The 15,847-nt window shown below is 38.9% G+C and overlaps 1 protein-coding gene across 2 annotated transcripts in view; it reads left to right on the forward strand.

The window, feature by feature from the left end:
* LOC141806456 (protein jagged-2-like) overlaps positions 1-15,847 on the forward strand; it is an 84,635-nt gene that overhangs the window by 26,384 nt on the left and 42,404 nt on the right. For both annotated transcript variants that reach the window (XM_074692005.1, XM_074692006.1), the window contains exon 3: positions 3,764-3,821. In XM_074692005.1, the coding sequence (XP_074548106.1) occupies positions 3,764-3,821 (58 nt within the window). The remainder of the gene's footprint in view (positions 1-3,763; positions 3,822-15,847) is intronic.

Genomic DNA, 15,847 nt, shown 5'->3' on the forward strand with positions numbered 1-15,847 from the left:
GGACAGGCGTTTCAAAATTGAGATGTCAAAAAAAAAAAATTAGTTCAATTTTACTGAAAGTTGATATAAATAATAATTGGTTTGATGTCTGATTGTCTTTGATTTTTATCCTGATCACATCAAAAGTTAAGACATCAGACGTTGATAGCAGATCCAACCTGCCTGTTGTGAACGCACCCTGAAGGAACCTCAACAACTCATATTTGTCTCGTCCTCTTCTACCTCCTGCGTCTTCTTCCCATAAAACCAGCTGAACAGATCCTGAGATCCTCGTCCACCTCTGTATTTCAGGTCCCTGTGCTCCCCCGGCCTCTCTAATCTCACTCCCAGCACCACTTTGTAACGTCCCCTGTAATCTTCCCTGCAGCCCTCAGTCACTCTGAGTCACACTTGGGTCATGGGAACTCACAGCTGCTCGCCCGGCCCCATGCGGCCCACAGACAGCGAGCTGCGTTTTGGTTTGTTTGCTGATGCCCGTGAAAAAAAGGGAAGAAAAAAAAAAAGCTCTGCACCTGAAACAATTTCAGAGTCTGAGTCTGTCGGCCGAGTTGGTCTCTGTTGGAAAGTAGGACATAGTGTGCAGGCGTGCTGGGCTTTCACACCGCGCTCTATCACAGCACCAATAACGTTTCATGATCAGAATATAAAATGCACTTACCTGACGACCCTGAGATGGACCTGGAGGCTTTCAGATGTTTTCTATGAAACTTGAACGTTACAGTCTTTGTTTACAGAGAGTTTGACCTGCATGTAAACAGATTTCTTCATATTAACAAATAATCAACAGCTGCAGGACGAGAATTTATCCAATTAACTTTCAGCCATGAGCCGACTTTGGGCAATGCTGGAAAGATGTTTTTGTTATGAGCACAATAAGGGAAAAAGAAGTCGGTGTGGCTTATTGACCAGATTGGTTCCTGGTATCAGTTGTTATTAGGAAAAGACATTTTTGTCTCTTAAGGATCGATAAACAAGACGATGGTGGTCGTTATATCGGAAATGCTGACTCATACTTTCTTTAAACCAACCTGTGTCAAAGTTTTTTGAGTTTTTGAGTAAATAAATATGAAATTGGTCTCTGGACGATGATATTTCTGGCCGTAAACAAGCAAAATAAGTGAAAATCACACATCACCTGACATTGATAGGCCATCTAGTGGCTCAAAGTGGTTATAGCAGTGCTTTGAGTTGTTAAGAACATTGTCTTACCTTTTTGTAATTTAGCATTTTGAGTTTTCAAAGTGAAACATTTCTTTAAAGTTGACATTTTATTGTAAAACTGAAGATAAATCAATGTATGCTGCTCACTAGCATATCAATGCAGTTTCCCTTATACGTTAGCATCAAGCTAGCACTATTTTTTTCAATATTGTTTTTGTTACATTAGTCTCCCCGTCTTAATCTTTATTTATGTTGCGCTGAATCATAACAAACGTTGTCTCAAAATCCTGATTTAGAGTTTTCTTGGTAAACTGTTAGCTAACTGCTAAGCTAAGATAACTAAGGCTGGATATTCGATAATAAATCCAGCAGCTCTGGTGTAATGTAAAACAGTGGTTCCCAAAGTGGGGGTTGGGACCCTCAGGGGAGTCAGGTAACACTGATTTAGGGTCCAAGTTGACAAAAAATGATGCAAACAGAAAATGTTGGATCTGTTTTTCACGTTTCTCCATTGGAAACCAAATTATTAAACACAGCAATGTGCACAAATGTAGTCTAATTTTTACCAGATTGGCTAAATTTAGTGTCTTAGGGGTCTTTTTTGTCCGCTTTTGGTTTATCATCAGTAAAGTCCCACAGCAGGGGGTCACCAGTCTCCAGCACAGCTATTTTGGGGGTCACAGGCTGAAAAGTTTGAAAACCTCTGATGTAAAGAATCAATAAGGGAATCGTTAGGCATAAAGGCTAACAATTTCAATGTCGATGATTGTGTTCAAAGATTTTTTTTTTTTGGATGTGATTTTAAGCCCATGTGGGGATTTGCACTACAGAGTCATGTCTGGCTTTAATACCTAGCTTCCTGAGGGCCTGAAAGTTGCAGTCACTGAATATTTTAAAACTATTGTCAGCTGCATATTTCATCCCTTGGTGTAGAAATATAAACAAAAGCAGAGCTCCAGTTCGATTGATAACCATTTTGCTTCTTTTTGTTGCTTCCTTTTCTTCTCTTTTATTGTCAGGTTCATGATATTACTGGTCCAAGTCACAGAGGAACTTTATTGCTGTTCTGCTTCTGTTTGGTTGGGAAACATTTTCCAATAATGTTAAAGAAAAAACAATAATTTAGTGATCAGCTGAAAAAACGACATTCATTTTTATTTTATTATTATTTTATTATGATTATTAAAGTATTATTTTGTTTTATTTATTTATTTTTTATTATTTTTTATTTAAATTATTATACTATGAGTTTATTTTTTTTTATTATTTTATTATAATTATTTATTTTATTATTACTTTATTATAAATATTTTTATTATTGTTTTGTTTTATTTTATTTTATTATTATTTTATTATAAATATTTTATTATTATTTTATTTTATTTCATTTTGTTTTAATAAAATCACAGCTTCAGACTAGCACTAGAAATAAATAAGTAATAAAAAACTACTTAATGGGCAGAAAATTGTAGCTAATTCAGTAAACAGTATTGATTGAAATCTAAACAGACAAAATTAAGCTTGAGAGGCTCGAAAGACACATGGAAAGCAGCAGGAGAGGTAGTAAAGTGAACTATTAAGTCATCGCTGACGCTAATGAAGCAAAGTTACGCCACTTTAAGCTTAAATAGAATAAAAGTGGATGAGATTTATAAAGATTCACTCCAAAAACAGTGTGTAGGAATAAAAAATTATAATCAAAATCCATTTGTGCAGCACGTCTCATTTTGCTGCCTACTAACATGGGAGTTAATGGAGATTCCTTGACTTTTGGGGCCAGCCTCTAGTGGACACTTAAGGAACTGCAGGTTTTTTGCACTTCCAGAGTTTCTGCTTGGTTTGTAAAACAGATATTCAGCTTCAGATAGTAGTTCGTTTTTCCTGTTTCTGTCGGACACACTGGAGCAAAACAGCTGATCGAGTCCAAATTTGTTCAAGGTGTTAAATAAAAGTTAACGTTATTTCCATTGTTGCTATCTTGGTTTCATATTGTGGCAGACATTCATCTTCCAAACATGTCGTATTGATTCCTGATCAGGATGAAGTTTGCTCTCTGAGACGGGTTTTTGATAATCCCTGCTGACATGGGAATAAATCTCAACCTGATGGATCTACTTTTTGTCTCTGAGAGGACATGCCCATCTCGGTCTGACTCTTCTTGTGAAATATGAAAAAGTGTTGTGCTGGTTCCTGGGTGAATGTTTGGTTCCTCGATAGAACACTCGTTAACCAGCCTCGGGCATCAGGAAGCTAATCAGTGACAGCAGCGTGGGAACGAGACGTATTTTCCCATCGTTACTCACCTTTTATGCAAAATATGAGTTGGTGTGAGTGTGTGAAAGGCTCGGGAGTGTGTGTGTGTGTGTGTGTGTGTGTGTGTGTGTGTGTGTGTGTGTGTGTGTGTGTGTGTGTGTGTGTGTGTGTGTGTGTGAGAGTGACGGCAGCTCTTATCTGAGTTTCTGTGCAAACCCCACATCATGTGCACGTCCGTGTCCTGGAGTGGGTATATCTGAGAGTCTGAGCGTGTGGGTGTGTTGGTGGATGTCTCTGAATGAGCGTGCTCTGTGATAACCTCTGGCCTCCTTTTCTCTGTCTCTTTCAGCGAGCGTACACTGTGATAGTGGAGGCGTGGGACAAGGACAATGGGACACACAGCAACGGTAAGGATCACCTTCTGTCAGATACAAAACAGTCACCAAGAGCCGACTTTTTACAGTTTTCCTCCTTCTCAGCCCGACGTACACTCCCCTCTTTTATAAAAGATAAACTCTTTAAAATATACACAATCTGATGGTTTGGAAACAATTTAAACATCAAATGTAACACAAATTGTTGTAACCAGTAGGGATCAGCCTGTTACTCACTTCACAATGTGCAGGTCAGTTCAGCACCTGGACTCTTCTACTACAGAGCCACAGTATTGTCATCCATTTTGTTGGAATATGTTGGAGGGCACCAGACAGATCTAAGAATATCGACCTTTTCTTGGCTCTAAATCCTGATCCTGAAACTTGCAGATGTTTGCTCTGAGTTCATGAAATCTCAGATGAAGAGAGTCTTTATGTTTCTATCTACTCTGAACTTTAATATTTGGTTTGCCCTCCTTTAGCAGCAGTTACAGCAGCTCATGTCTCTGACATAGCGTTAACATAAGCCATGCACCGATCGATTGGTGCCGATTGCCTTAATTTTGGGGGGAATTGGTGATCGGTAGGGATAGATACCGAATTAGATACTTTTATAGACAACAACTGAATTCTGTCAAAAGTACCAGGTACCGATTCAACTAAAATCAAAAGGCACCATGTTGAGGTACCTAGACCCATCCTTGTGACTGTTATGGAGTGGTAGAGTAGGTGATTTTCTATGGTGGACATGAACACAGCATTGCAAGGTTATATATTGAAGAATGAATATGTTAAATTGAAAAATTGCTATATTTTATTATTCAACAAAGTGATATTTTTTACCATATAAACACAAAACAGTACCGAAAAATTGGTACCGTTGAGTACCAGTACCGATTGCCAGGTACCAAGCATTGGTACCGTATCGTGTCAAATCTAGAAGGTACCCATCCCTAGTGATCGGCCCATCTTTACATATGTAACTGGTCATGTGTAAGGTCAGGCTTTTAAAGATCAATGAGAAAATTGTGATTGGTGCACCCCTAGTTAACATATTTCCTGAGAGCTTCAACACTAATGTTATCATCTCCAACCACCATGTAAATACGAAGGTCATGTGACGCGTTCTCAGAGCACTTTTTAATTGAAGATTGAAGATAAAAGACTGAACTGAATACAAGACATGTTGAAACACTTTCAGTATCACAGTTTTGACAGTTTTATGACCTTATTATATATAATTAGGGATGGGTACCTTTCACATTCGAAACGATACAGTACTGATGCCTGGTACCTAGCAACTGGTACCAGTACTCAACAGTAACAATTTTCTGAGCTTTTTTGTGTTTATGTGGTAAAAAATATCAACTTGTTAGAAATAATAAGATTTTTTTTTTCATTTTAACACATTTATTCTTCAATATATAACCTTGTAATGCTGTGTTCATGTCCAGCATGGAAAATCACCTACTCTTCCACTCCCTCACTGTCACAAGGATGCGTTTAGGTACCTAAACATGGAACCTTTTGATTTTTCGTAAATCAGTACCTGGTACCTTTGATAGAATCTGGTCAGTACCTAATTCGGTACCCATCCCTATCTATAACCCTGTCACTCTACAACTCACAGCCACAATATTGGTTCTTGTCTTTGTTTCTTGCGTACAGTCATTTCTGTTCTCCTTTTCATTTTGCTGTCCCTTTCCCAACTTTTGAAACATGACATTGGCTTTAAATTTGAAACTAAGGATGCACTAATCCAGCCCTGTGATTGGCTGGCGACCAGTCCAGGGTGTACTCCGCCTCTCGCCCAATGACAGCTGATCAGATACCAGTGTTAAAATACTAACTTGTATGCCCTACTGTGGGATAAGACTGGAAATGTTTTGAGTAAAAGACAAAAAGTGAGTAAATATGAAATCACTGAAGTTGGTGTTTAAAAGCGTTAAAGTTTACCAGCAGTTTGGTAAAAACAAAGCTGCAAAACTTACAAAAAATACTATTCATATGTGTCACATTTTCCCTGTTTTTTCATGAAATATTGAGGTTAATGATTTGCAAACCATCAAAATCTCTTCTTTCAACACTTACACCCAGCCTGTTTGGATCGGGGTTGTGTGTATACACAAACCATTAAATGTGATAACACACAGCTCCAGGTTTCGTCTTCCATTTTGGCCGGACTGGTCGGTTATCACGGCTTCGGCTGGTGCACTCCACCAAATCCAAACAATTTGGTGGTAATCTCAGCCGTTGACATTTAGCGGATTCCCACTGCGGTTGTTGGTTCACCTCTTTATTCTGATTGTTGTTCTTGGTGTGATTTGTTGATGCATGATAAGACTGAGCTAACAGAGATGAAGCTGGTTGGTTTATCTATGAAGGAGGATGTCTTCCCCTCATGTCTTCAGTAAACATCCAGAAACTGGTGCTGCCAAAGTCTGAACTTCTTGTGCCAAAGGAAAGTTTAGGAAGCGACTGAAATATCCTCCTATTTCTTGAGTGTGGTGGAGTGATTAATTTAGTGTCTGAATGGCCAAAAGAAAGGAAAGTACCAGACTAAGACTGAAGGAACCAAACAGCAGATAACTGCCAGCTTCTTCCAGCTCTGTGGGCTGAGTATACGACGGATCGAGCCTTGAATTCTGTAAATACATCTTTAAAGAAGACGGTAGTCCTCTTTGAAGTTTGGTCAACCAACCATCCAATTGGCAGGGCTGCAGCTCGGTAGTTCTTGTGAAATCAGTGTGCACACACAACCATGATACTGTCAGATTAACAAATAAGTGCAAGTCACCACACAGGCTGTATTCCAGTTGGCTTGGCATGAAAAACCAATCATAAAACCAGGGAACATGTTTTGGGAAGCTACCAACGTGTAACGTGTGAACGAGCGTGTAAAGTGGATCAGCGGAGCCAAAGATTTGGTCCTGACATGCCTGCACGATGACGTCTTTTGTTACAGCTGCATCCTGTTTATCCACACTTCTTTAATCTGGGCCCTGCTCGGCCATCGCGTCCTTTTAATCCCGCTGGGAGGAAGAAAGGTTAATTGAGGGATGTAATCGGTGTGATGGAGCATTGTCCGCTTGGCTTTGTTCGGTTTTGGCTCCGTTAAGGCCAACTTTCCCTTTTCATGTGAACACCTCTGGGTTTTAGTGGACCAAATCTGATACTCGATGGTTGGGTTGATGCTTTGAGCTCATGTGATGTTGGTGTGATGTGTAAACGTGGTCAGTATGAATGGAGGGAAGCTTTATGATGGCGGCACTGTGTCATAACTCTGTAAAAAAGTCCAACTAAAGATGTTTCATGAGCAGATCTAGACTTGACTTTTTTTGTGGGGTTTTTCCAGAGTCCCAGCAAAAAATCCACCAAGCTCAAGCTGAAATAGCAGTGAAACCAGTGCCAGTTTTGGGGTTTTAAAACATCCAACATAGATCCAAAAAGCAGTTTATTGTAAAACAGGTCAAACATTCAACATTAGAGCTGAAATACACCAGATGCGTCTGCAGTCCGTCTCCCCTCCGTCTTGACAAATGGATCAAGTTGCTTTCCATTTAAGTCGATGTGACAACTTATACTGGATCTGTCCCGCTGCATGTCGCAGGTAATACCGGATCCTATTTTTGCCAGACACAGAGCTGTGACAGATCGAGCGGGACAGGAGGCCATGATTGGAAACCACCTAAAAACACCAAGTGACTTTCAAAATAAATTAAACTGTGTCAAAACCAGTTCGTATTTAGCTTGATAATCACGACAAACGGACACAATGTGCGGAGCCAGACCAGGAGTCAACAGGTTTGAGGTTTTACAGCCCAACATGAACGAAGAGAAGTGGGAAGAGCAGGAACTCCTGGGTTTGTGACTCCAGCTTTCCGGCAGTCATTCAGCTTGTCGGACTGAACATGCAACTGGTGTGAGTTGACAAATGCAGTCAAGACTAGGGTTTGACTGATTATCAGCCGGGCCGATTGTTGGGGCTGATATTTGGCATTTTGAAGCATATCAGCATCAGCCTTTTTTTAATCTGACGGCCGATATGAAACAAATTTAAAACTACGTTGTTGCAGCTCTGATGCAGTCACTCCCCAATCCCCAGAACTGTCCCACCCACAGCACCATCTGATTGGTTACAAGAAGAGCCATGGCTTGGGAAACAGCCAATCAGCAGAGCAGTCTTTACAGTTTCTGCAGTTACAGTAAAACTTTAGAAAAATTTACTTACTGTAGAAAACTTTAGCTATTTATTTTTTACGTTTTCAGTTAACTTTATAAAATTAATATAATAAAAAAAATAAAATTAATAGACTCATGATTGAAGGTATTGGAATGAAGTTAAGTGTTGGAGTTTGTATTGTTCAAAATTTTGACACAAATATTTTCACTTTGACTGAAAATTGATATCAGCTTCAAATATTGGTTATCAGCCTCCTTTACTACAAATAATTGGTATTGGTATTAGCCCCAAAAAATCCATATCGGTTTATTTCTAGTCAAGACGCAACGGAAAGGAGTCGTACCTTCAGTACACCTTAGCCCTTTGCTAGCTGCTAAACCCAGAATTAGGGATAGGTACCTTTAACATTTGAAACAATACGGTACCTGGCAATCGGTATCAGTTTTTGGTACTTTTTTGTATTGATGTGGTAAAAAAAAATCAATTTGATTTAAAAAAATGTTTGTTTTTTTTCAATTTGACATATTTATTCTTCAATATATTATCTTGTAATGCTGTGTTCATGTTCAGCATGGAAAATCCCCTACTCCTCACTCCTTCACAGTCAGAAAGATGCATTTAGGTACCTAAACATGGTACCTTTTGATTTTACGTGAATTGACGTATATTTACCTATAAAAGTACCGAATTTCGTACCCATCCCTACCCAGAATGCCTTTGTTAATTGCAACCGTGAGTGAGGAGGGCAGTAGTGCAGTGGCAGACCTCTGACAGCCTGTGCTGCACCAATCAGCTGTGTACAATTCACAAGAGACGTGTCGAATAAGAGACAGATTAAAAAATACAGGGGTTTAAATATTTTCTCATGCTCCACTTCATGAAACCTTCCTTTTAAAGTGCAGAAACCTCAGGGAGATCATTGGTAAATAAATGGTCGGCTAATGATTACCAATGTGGAATAGTTGCCAAAGAAGTCCTAAGAGCATGTACCTACTATTCACTTCGCGTGATGGCTGGAATCACAAGTTTCAAGTCATTTTCAGTGGAGTTTGATGAATTTTTTTGTAGAATATGGCTCCACTTACAGTTAAGGGAAAATAACGAGCTGCTTTGGATTCTCAAGTTGCTAGAACAGCTTCCCTGATGTTCGTCTTCTTACAAAATCAAACGTCCAAAACTTTCCTCCCCACTCCACCTTTAAAATTCCCCTTGTCTTCCATTTCTCCAAACTTCTGCCATCACTTCTGAAGAGGAATGATCTGGAAGGCAAAGCCAAGCAGTAAACCCAGAGTCATGATACCAAACACCTGCAATCCCTTGACTAAAATGAAAGGAATGGAAGTCGTGTGCCACGTTTTATGATTGTTGCCCTGAGCGGACGTGTCGCTCTCACGCTGACATCTCCGAGCCTGAGCCGCCGTTAAAATAAAAACCTTTGAGCTGAAGTGTGGGGTCCAGATGAGACTCCTGACATGTGGCTTATATGTTTTTAGCGCTCCTCTATTTAAAGCCTGTGAGAACATTGCATCGTTAAGCCACTGATTACGGCCGCGGTGCTCTTTTTTAACCCCTCTGATGTCCGGCTCCTAATTAGCATCGTGGCAGCTGTCCTGCTACTGCACGCCACTTCATTATCCTGAAACACTCTTGACAGGTCGGCATCCGCGCTGTCGTGCCTCAGCTGGGACGGTAACTCTGACGGTGGGACTCTGAAGTCTTTGCTGACTGGACCACCTGTAGAAGTGTCAGCGTGAATCCTCTGAGGGGCGAGGTTGGCAGGCACTGACAGGAAGTGCTGACACCACGACGGCCTTGTCCCGTCTTGTAGACTTGGACTGAGTGTTTCTCTCATTGCGTGATTACAAGTTTGATCCTATGATCTGTCAGCGAGTCTGTCAGCAGCCAAGTGTCCTGTCAAGGTGAGGATTTACTGGCTTGCGTCATCCTGAGTCGTGCTGGTTACGCTCAAATATGCATGAAATTACATTACGAGGTAAATTCTTCTGCAAATAATCGAGATTTTCAAACAGCAGGGAGCAGGCGTGGACCTGCTGCTTCCAGCTGAGGGAACAAACGTCAGTGATACAGAGAAATAATTAAAGAGAGAGAAAGTTATAATCTGTGGAGGCCAGGTGTGCTCAGGGATTAAAATTTATAGATGTCTCAATCAAGTTTCATTCTGCCCCTGAGCCCGTTTACAGTTGTTTCATTGTGTGCCAGCATCGGCTTTTACTCATACTCTTCTTTAATTCATACATTATTCACCAGATGTGATGGTATTTATGACTATTTCCTGTTTTTATTATGTGGTTTCCATGGGGAGGGGATTGTCCTTGGATCAAAACTAAAGCATGTTTGTCTACACCTTAAACCACAGGTGTCAAACTCGTGCCATGGAGGGCCAAGAGGCTGCAGGTTTTCTATCCAACCAAGAACTTCACCAGCTGGTTTCACTGATTAGTCCCTGCTCTCTGCTTGAAGGTGAGGTAATCAGTGGAATCAGCTGGTGTAGTGTTTGGTTGGAAGGAAAACCTGCAGCCTCTTGGCCCTCCATGGCACGAGTTTGACATCCCTGCCTTAAACTATCAGCGCTACTATTAGCTGAGCTAAACTACTGTACTGGCAGCTAAAGGATGGTGAAAACATGATTCTAGGAAGAGCTACACAGCCGCATGGAAACGCCACATTGCTGAACCAAAAAGGACACTATGGATGCACCAATCCGATCCTGGCATCAGGTATTGGTGCCAATCCAGCCCCTCAAAGCTGGATCAGGCTTAACTATGATTTGGTCTACAAGGTGAACAATTTTACAGTAAAAGAGTCATTCCTTTAAATTCTGAAGCAAGACAAAAATGTTTTGCATTATTTGCTAGTTATTACTTTTATTTGATTTATTTATTTATTCATTTTTATTTGAGCTATTTTTATATTCCATTTTTTTTTATTTTTACATTTTTCAATTTTTTAGATAATTCTGAATTTTTTGCTCATTTGTTAATTTTTTTTTTTCAAATTTTTGAAAACCCTTTAAATTTCATTTTTTTTTAATATTTACAAATTTATTAAAAATAAAAGGTAAATTTTATTTTTTTAATTTCATTTTTCAATTTTTTTGATAATTCTGATTTTTTTGCTCATCTGTTAAATTATTTTTTTTTCAAAATTTTGCATCTTTAAATTTCCTTTTTTTAATATTTGCAAATTTATTAAAAATAAAAGGTACATTTTAATTTTTTAATTTCATTTTTTAAATTTTCTTTGCAAAGTTTTCAATTTCATTTTTTTAATTTTTCAAATTTTTCAAATTTTAATATTATTTTGAAAATTTTACTCATTTGTTGAATATCAAAATTTTTTAAGTATTTGCAAATTAATTGAAAATAAACCTACATATTTTATGGACAGTTTGATTAACGGTGCAAACTTGACACTAAAACTAAACTATGAACTCATCTACAAGGTATAAAACTTGATCATCAAATCATCATTTCTGTAAATTCTGAAGCATTTTTTAAACCAAACTGCTGTTAAACATTAAAACACTTATAGTTGAAATTAATACTAACTTTAGTATTTCCATATGTGCTCATTTTTGTCTTTTACTCAAAACATTACCAGTCTTATGACACAGTAGAGCATGCAGATTATTATTTAACACTGGTCTCAGATCAGGATTAGTATCAGTTGATACCCAAAGCCCAGGTATCTGTATTGGGACCAGGAAAGCTGGATCGGTGCAGCCCTAGAAGACCCAGGACCAAAAACTGTGACCTACTCTTGGAAATCCATTTGACAAGCTGCAAAACAACAAGCTAATCATTAAAGTCATAAATTATGTCTTACAATAATAGAATGATTCTCACATCAGTGGTCCTGGTTGTTTTCTTGATAAATCGGTTTATCATCGGCAAATTGTTGAATATTGGTTGGAAAAACTCCAGAAGCCCATTTTCTATAAATTCGAATGAGTTAATTGGTTCAATAACAAAATAAAACCATTCTGCAGCCATGACAGATTAATTAAACATGTCACTATATGCATTTCAGAACTTTGGCAGGAAGTATTTAAGAATTTGCCAAAGTTTTAGTTCTCAACTGGTCCTGCTCAGCACCCACCATCACCCCTAAGTGACAAGACACAACCCAATTTAAGGAAATAATCTACTTTTCAAATCTATTTAATGAAAAGATGAAGCAGTTTGAACATGAGATTTTATGAAATATAACAGTAAGCAAGTTTTTAACGGCTTGTTGATGCCCTACTTGTGTTGAGCTATCCTTTTTTAGTCCTTGATAACCAGGGATTGGTTTTGGCAAGAACCTCTCGACACAATATTCATCAAGATACTTCGGTCACGATACAGTTATGTCATGATGAGTCACCCAATATTGTGATATATTGCGATATTTTACACAGTTAACAAAGAAAAAAATAGAAATGATATTAATGGAAATTGATATTCTACTCAAAATTAAACGGACCAAGGAAAACATTGATGTCTGTGGCAGACTGACTTTCTCAGTGCAATAAAAACCCACATTATCAAATAAAAAAATTAAATATCTTAAATACACTTTGAAATGATATTTATTATCCAATATATAGGCAACATATAGTGTAGTAGCTCTTGGGCGCCATCTACTGCAGTGGAAGTATGGAAGTTGTTTTTATTTTTACGTGAATATCAACAGTAATATTGATATTTTATCAGAGGTCAAAGTATCACGGTATATTGCTGTATCTATATTTTTAACACATTTCTATTGCTTGTTCTCTAAAACGTGAGACAGAAGATGTCAATTAGCATCACAGGAAGTTATCACCACCACTCTGCTGCATAGAAAATCCTTTTCAAAATAAAAGCAGAGAAAGTTTTTTCTTGAAGGATCACCAAAACTGCAAAATAATGATTTGATTTCTGTTGTTTTTTTGGTCAGTTAATCATCTTTGTCAGATATGATCGTTTTTTTTTTATCATAGCAAAGTCAACATGTCAAAAATGGGGAGTGTCGACATGACAAAGCAAACACCTGGAAGAAGATATTTTAGCCCGTGGGTACATTTTTAACCAAAGTCATTGAAAGTAATAAAAGTGTCAGTAATGATAGTAAAGAAAAATGTTGTGTGCTCTCTTTCTGTCACTGTGAGAGTGGGTTATTTAAAGACCTGTCAGTGTTGGTGTTTGCTGTGACTAAGGAAAGTAAAGGTTTACGGTAAAAACTGACGGTGCTTTGTGTTCTGTGTGCCGATCCATTAAGGATGCCCTGATGGTAGCACAAGACACCCTCATGAGTACGACAGTCTGCCATAAAAACAAAACGATGGCGTCACAACAACAATCATTATAATTATGGGATTTCAACAAAACGTCTCAAAGTGCATGTGGTTGGTTTTCCCCTCAAAGTAGCTGCTTTGGATGTTTTGAGACGCCGTGATTCGCGTTTCCTGCCCTGAGTTACAGTCTGTGCTGCGAGAGCTTTGTGCGAACAGGTCTGGGCAGCAGGTTGGAGAGGCCTCAGGAAAAAGAAGGCTTTGTGAAGGCTGTTTATGCTTCAGGAAGCCCCCGCCTGTTTAAAAACAAAACAGAAATGGCAGAAGAAAAGAGGACGGAGATGTTGTTGACTCTGTGGGTTGGTGGATTTTTGGCTCGCATAGAGCTCCACTGGAGGGTGAAGATTTACCGATACTGGGCTTGTGCCAGACGCTGTGCTGGTACCAGTGAAACATCTGTACGGGAGAATCCTGACAGACGCAGAAAGAGGAGTCAGAGGAAACGTCGGCTGATGCTCGAGACTTTACGTTCCTGCATCACACGATAAATCCTGTTACATTAAACTACTGCTGCAGCATTTTGAAATAAATACACAGCTCTTACCTCTACAGACTGAAGGGAACTATTTAGCTTCCTGGTGTACAATACTGATTCTCAACTGGTGGGTTGTGACCCGAAAGTTGGTCACATGACCACTCCATGCCGGCTGATGAAGTTAGCATTTTAGCAGAGAGAAGAGAGATCTGTGTTTTTCTCTGCTGTAAATGATTTCTGTGATTCATTTTGTAGTGATGGTGGACACTGGAGCCGAACTGTCAGACAGAAAAAGGACAGAAGAGCAGAAGAAAGAGAAACAGGAGAGAGATAGAGCACGAGCTAAAGGCTAAAACCCAGACTTAAGGCTAAAACATAAGCTAAAGGTTAAAACATGAGCTTGAGACTAAAACACAGGTTAAAGACTAAAAACCAATAGCTAAATGCTAAAACACAAGCCTTAGGCTAAAGTAAGGCTGCCCTCTAAAACAGGAGCTAAAAGTAAAATAAAAATATGGGCCTCAGGCTAAAACCTGAGCTTGTGACCAAAACACACAAGCTAAATGCTAAAACATGTGAGCTTAAAGCTCAAAAGTTGAGCTTAAAGATAAAACATGAGCTCAAGGCTAAAATTAAGGCTTGAGGCAAAGACACAAGCTAAAGGCTTAAAAATGTGCCAAAGGCTGAAACACAAGCGGAAAAATAAGCTTCAGGCCAAAGAACAAGCCAGGGGATAGAACATGTGCTTAATGCTAAAACATGAGCTTAAGGCTTAAATAGAGGCTCAAGGCTAAAAAAAAAACAGAAGCTAAAGGCTAAAAAACACAAGCCAAAGGTTAAAGTAAGTCTAACCACTAAAACAGGAGCTAAAGGCTAAAATATGGGCTTATGGCTAAAACACGAGCTTGTGGCTTAAGCACACAAGCTAAATGCTAAAACATATGAGTTTAAAGTTAAATAGATGAGCTCAAGGCTAAAACATGAGCTTAAGGCTTAAACATGAGCTGAAGGCTAAAGCACACAGGTTAAAGATTAAAACATAAGCTAAAGGCTGAAACACAGGCTAAAGGCTAAAAAACAATGGCTAAATGCTAAAACACAAGCCATAGGCTACAGTACAGCTAACCACCTAAACAGGAGCTAAAAGCTAGAATATGGGCTTAAGGCTATAACCTGAGCTTGTGGCCAAAACACACAAGCTAAATGCTAAAATGTATGACCTTAAAGCTAAAGAGCTAAAGGCCAAAGAAGAAGCTAGGGGATAAAACATGAGCTGAAGGCAAAAATACAGGCTTGAGGCTAAAACATGGGCTAAAAGCTCAAAAAACAATAGCTAAATGCTAAAACACAGGCTTAAGGCTAATGTACAGCTAACCACTGAAACAGGAGCTAATAAATAGCTGATAAATACCTTACCTGGAGGAGTTGGATCTGGTAAAAAGTTATTTTGAACAAAGAAAAGAAGAGTTAAAAAGAAACTCTGATCTCCATTCATTTCCATTCCATTTTAAATATCGGTGGTCTTGTGTTTTTAATTCTCTGAATGTTTATTTATGAGACGTCAGAGAGAAAAAGCTCTCACTGTCAAAACTCTGTTACAGCACAGGGAAGAAAACCTGCACCATCAGACGATGATTTAAAGTCACATTACCACAAACTAATGACTCTAATCTTTTCTTTATTGGAAAACTTAAGAGATGAGAGTTAAATTATTTCCCTCCGTCAGCACAGCCTTTGAAAATTAATCAAGTGTAATTTTTGCACCTTACAATTTCCCTGACACTTTCATAAGCGCCTTGATGCGTTAAGCTCCACCCGGCTGGAGCGCCAAACAGGTTAAAACAAATCCACCCAGAACAGGAAATGCTTCTCAGGTAGTGTACCCCTCTGTGATAAAACCTGATGAATATGTATGAATGGATCTTTTGTAGCAGGTGCCTCAGACCTCAGGTGGAGGAGGACAGATTAATGAGCGTATGTTAAGCTGTGGTGCAAACACTGACTTCAGTTAAACGGTCACCGCTCTGACAAGCAAAGAGCTGTAGAAGGTCAAAGGTCAGAGCTGA

Source organism: Halichoeres trimaculatus, unplaced genomic scaffold (assembly GCF_033239565.1).
Source record: "Halichoeres trimaculatus isolate MK-OKI-2021-1 unplaced genomic scaffold, fHalTri1.1 fHalTri1_scaffold_17, whole genome shotgun sequence".
Lineage (NCBI taxonomy): Eukaryota > Metazoa > Chordata > Actinopteri > Labriformes > Labridae > Halichoeres > Halichoeres trimaculatus.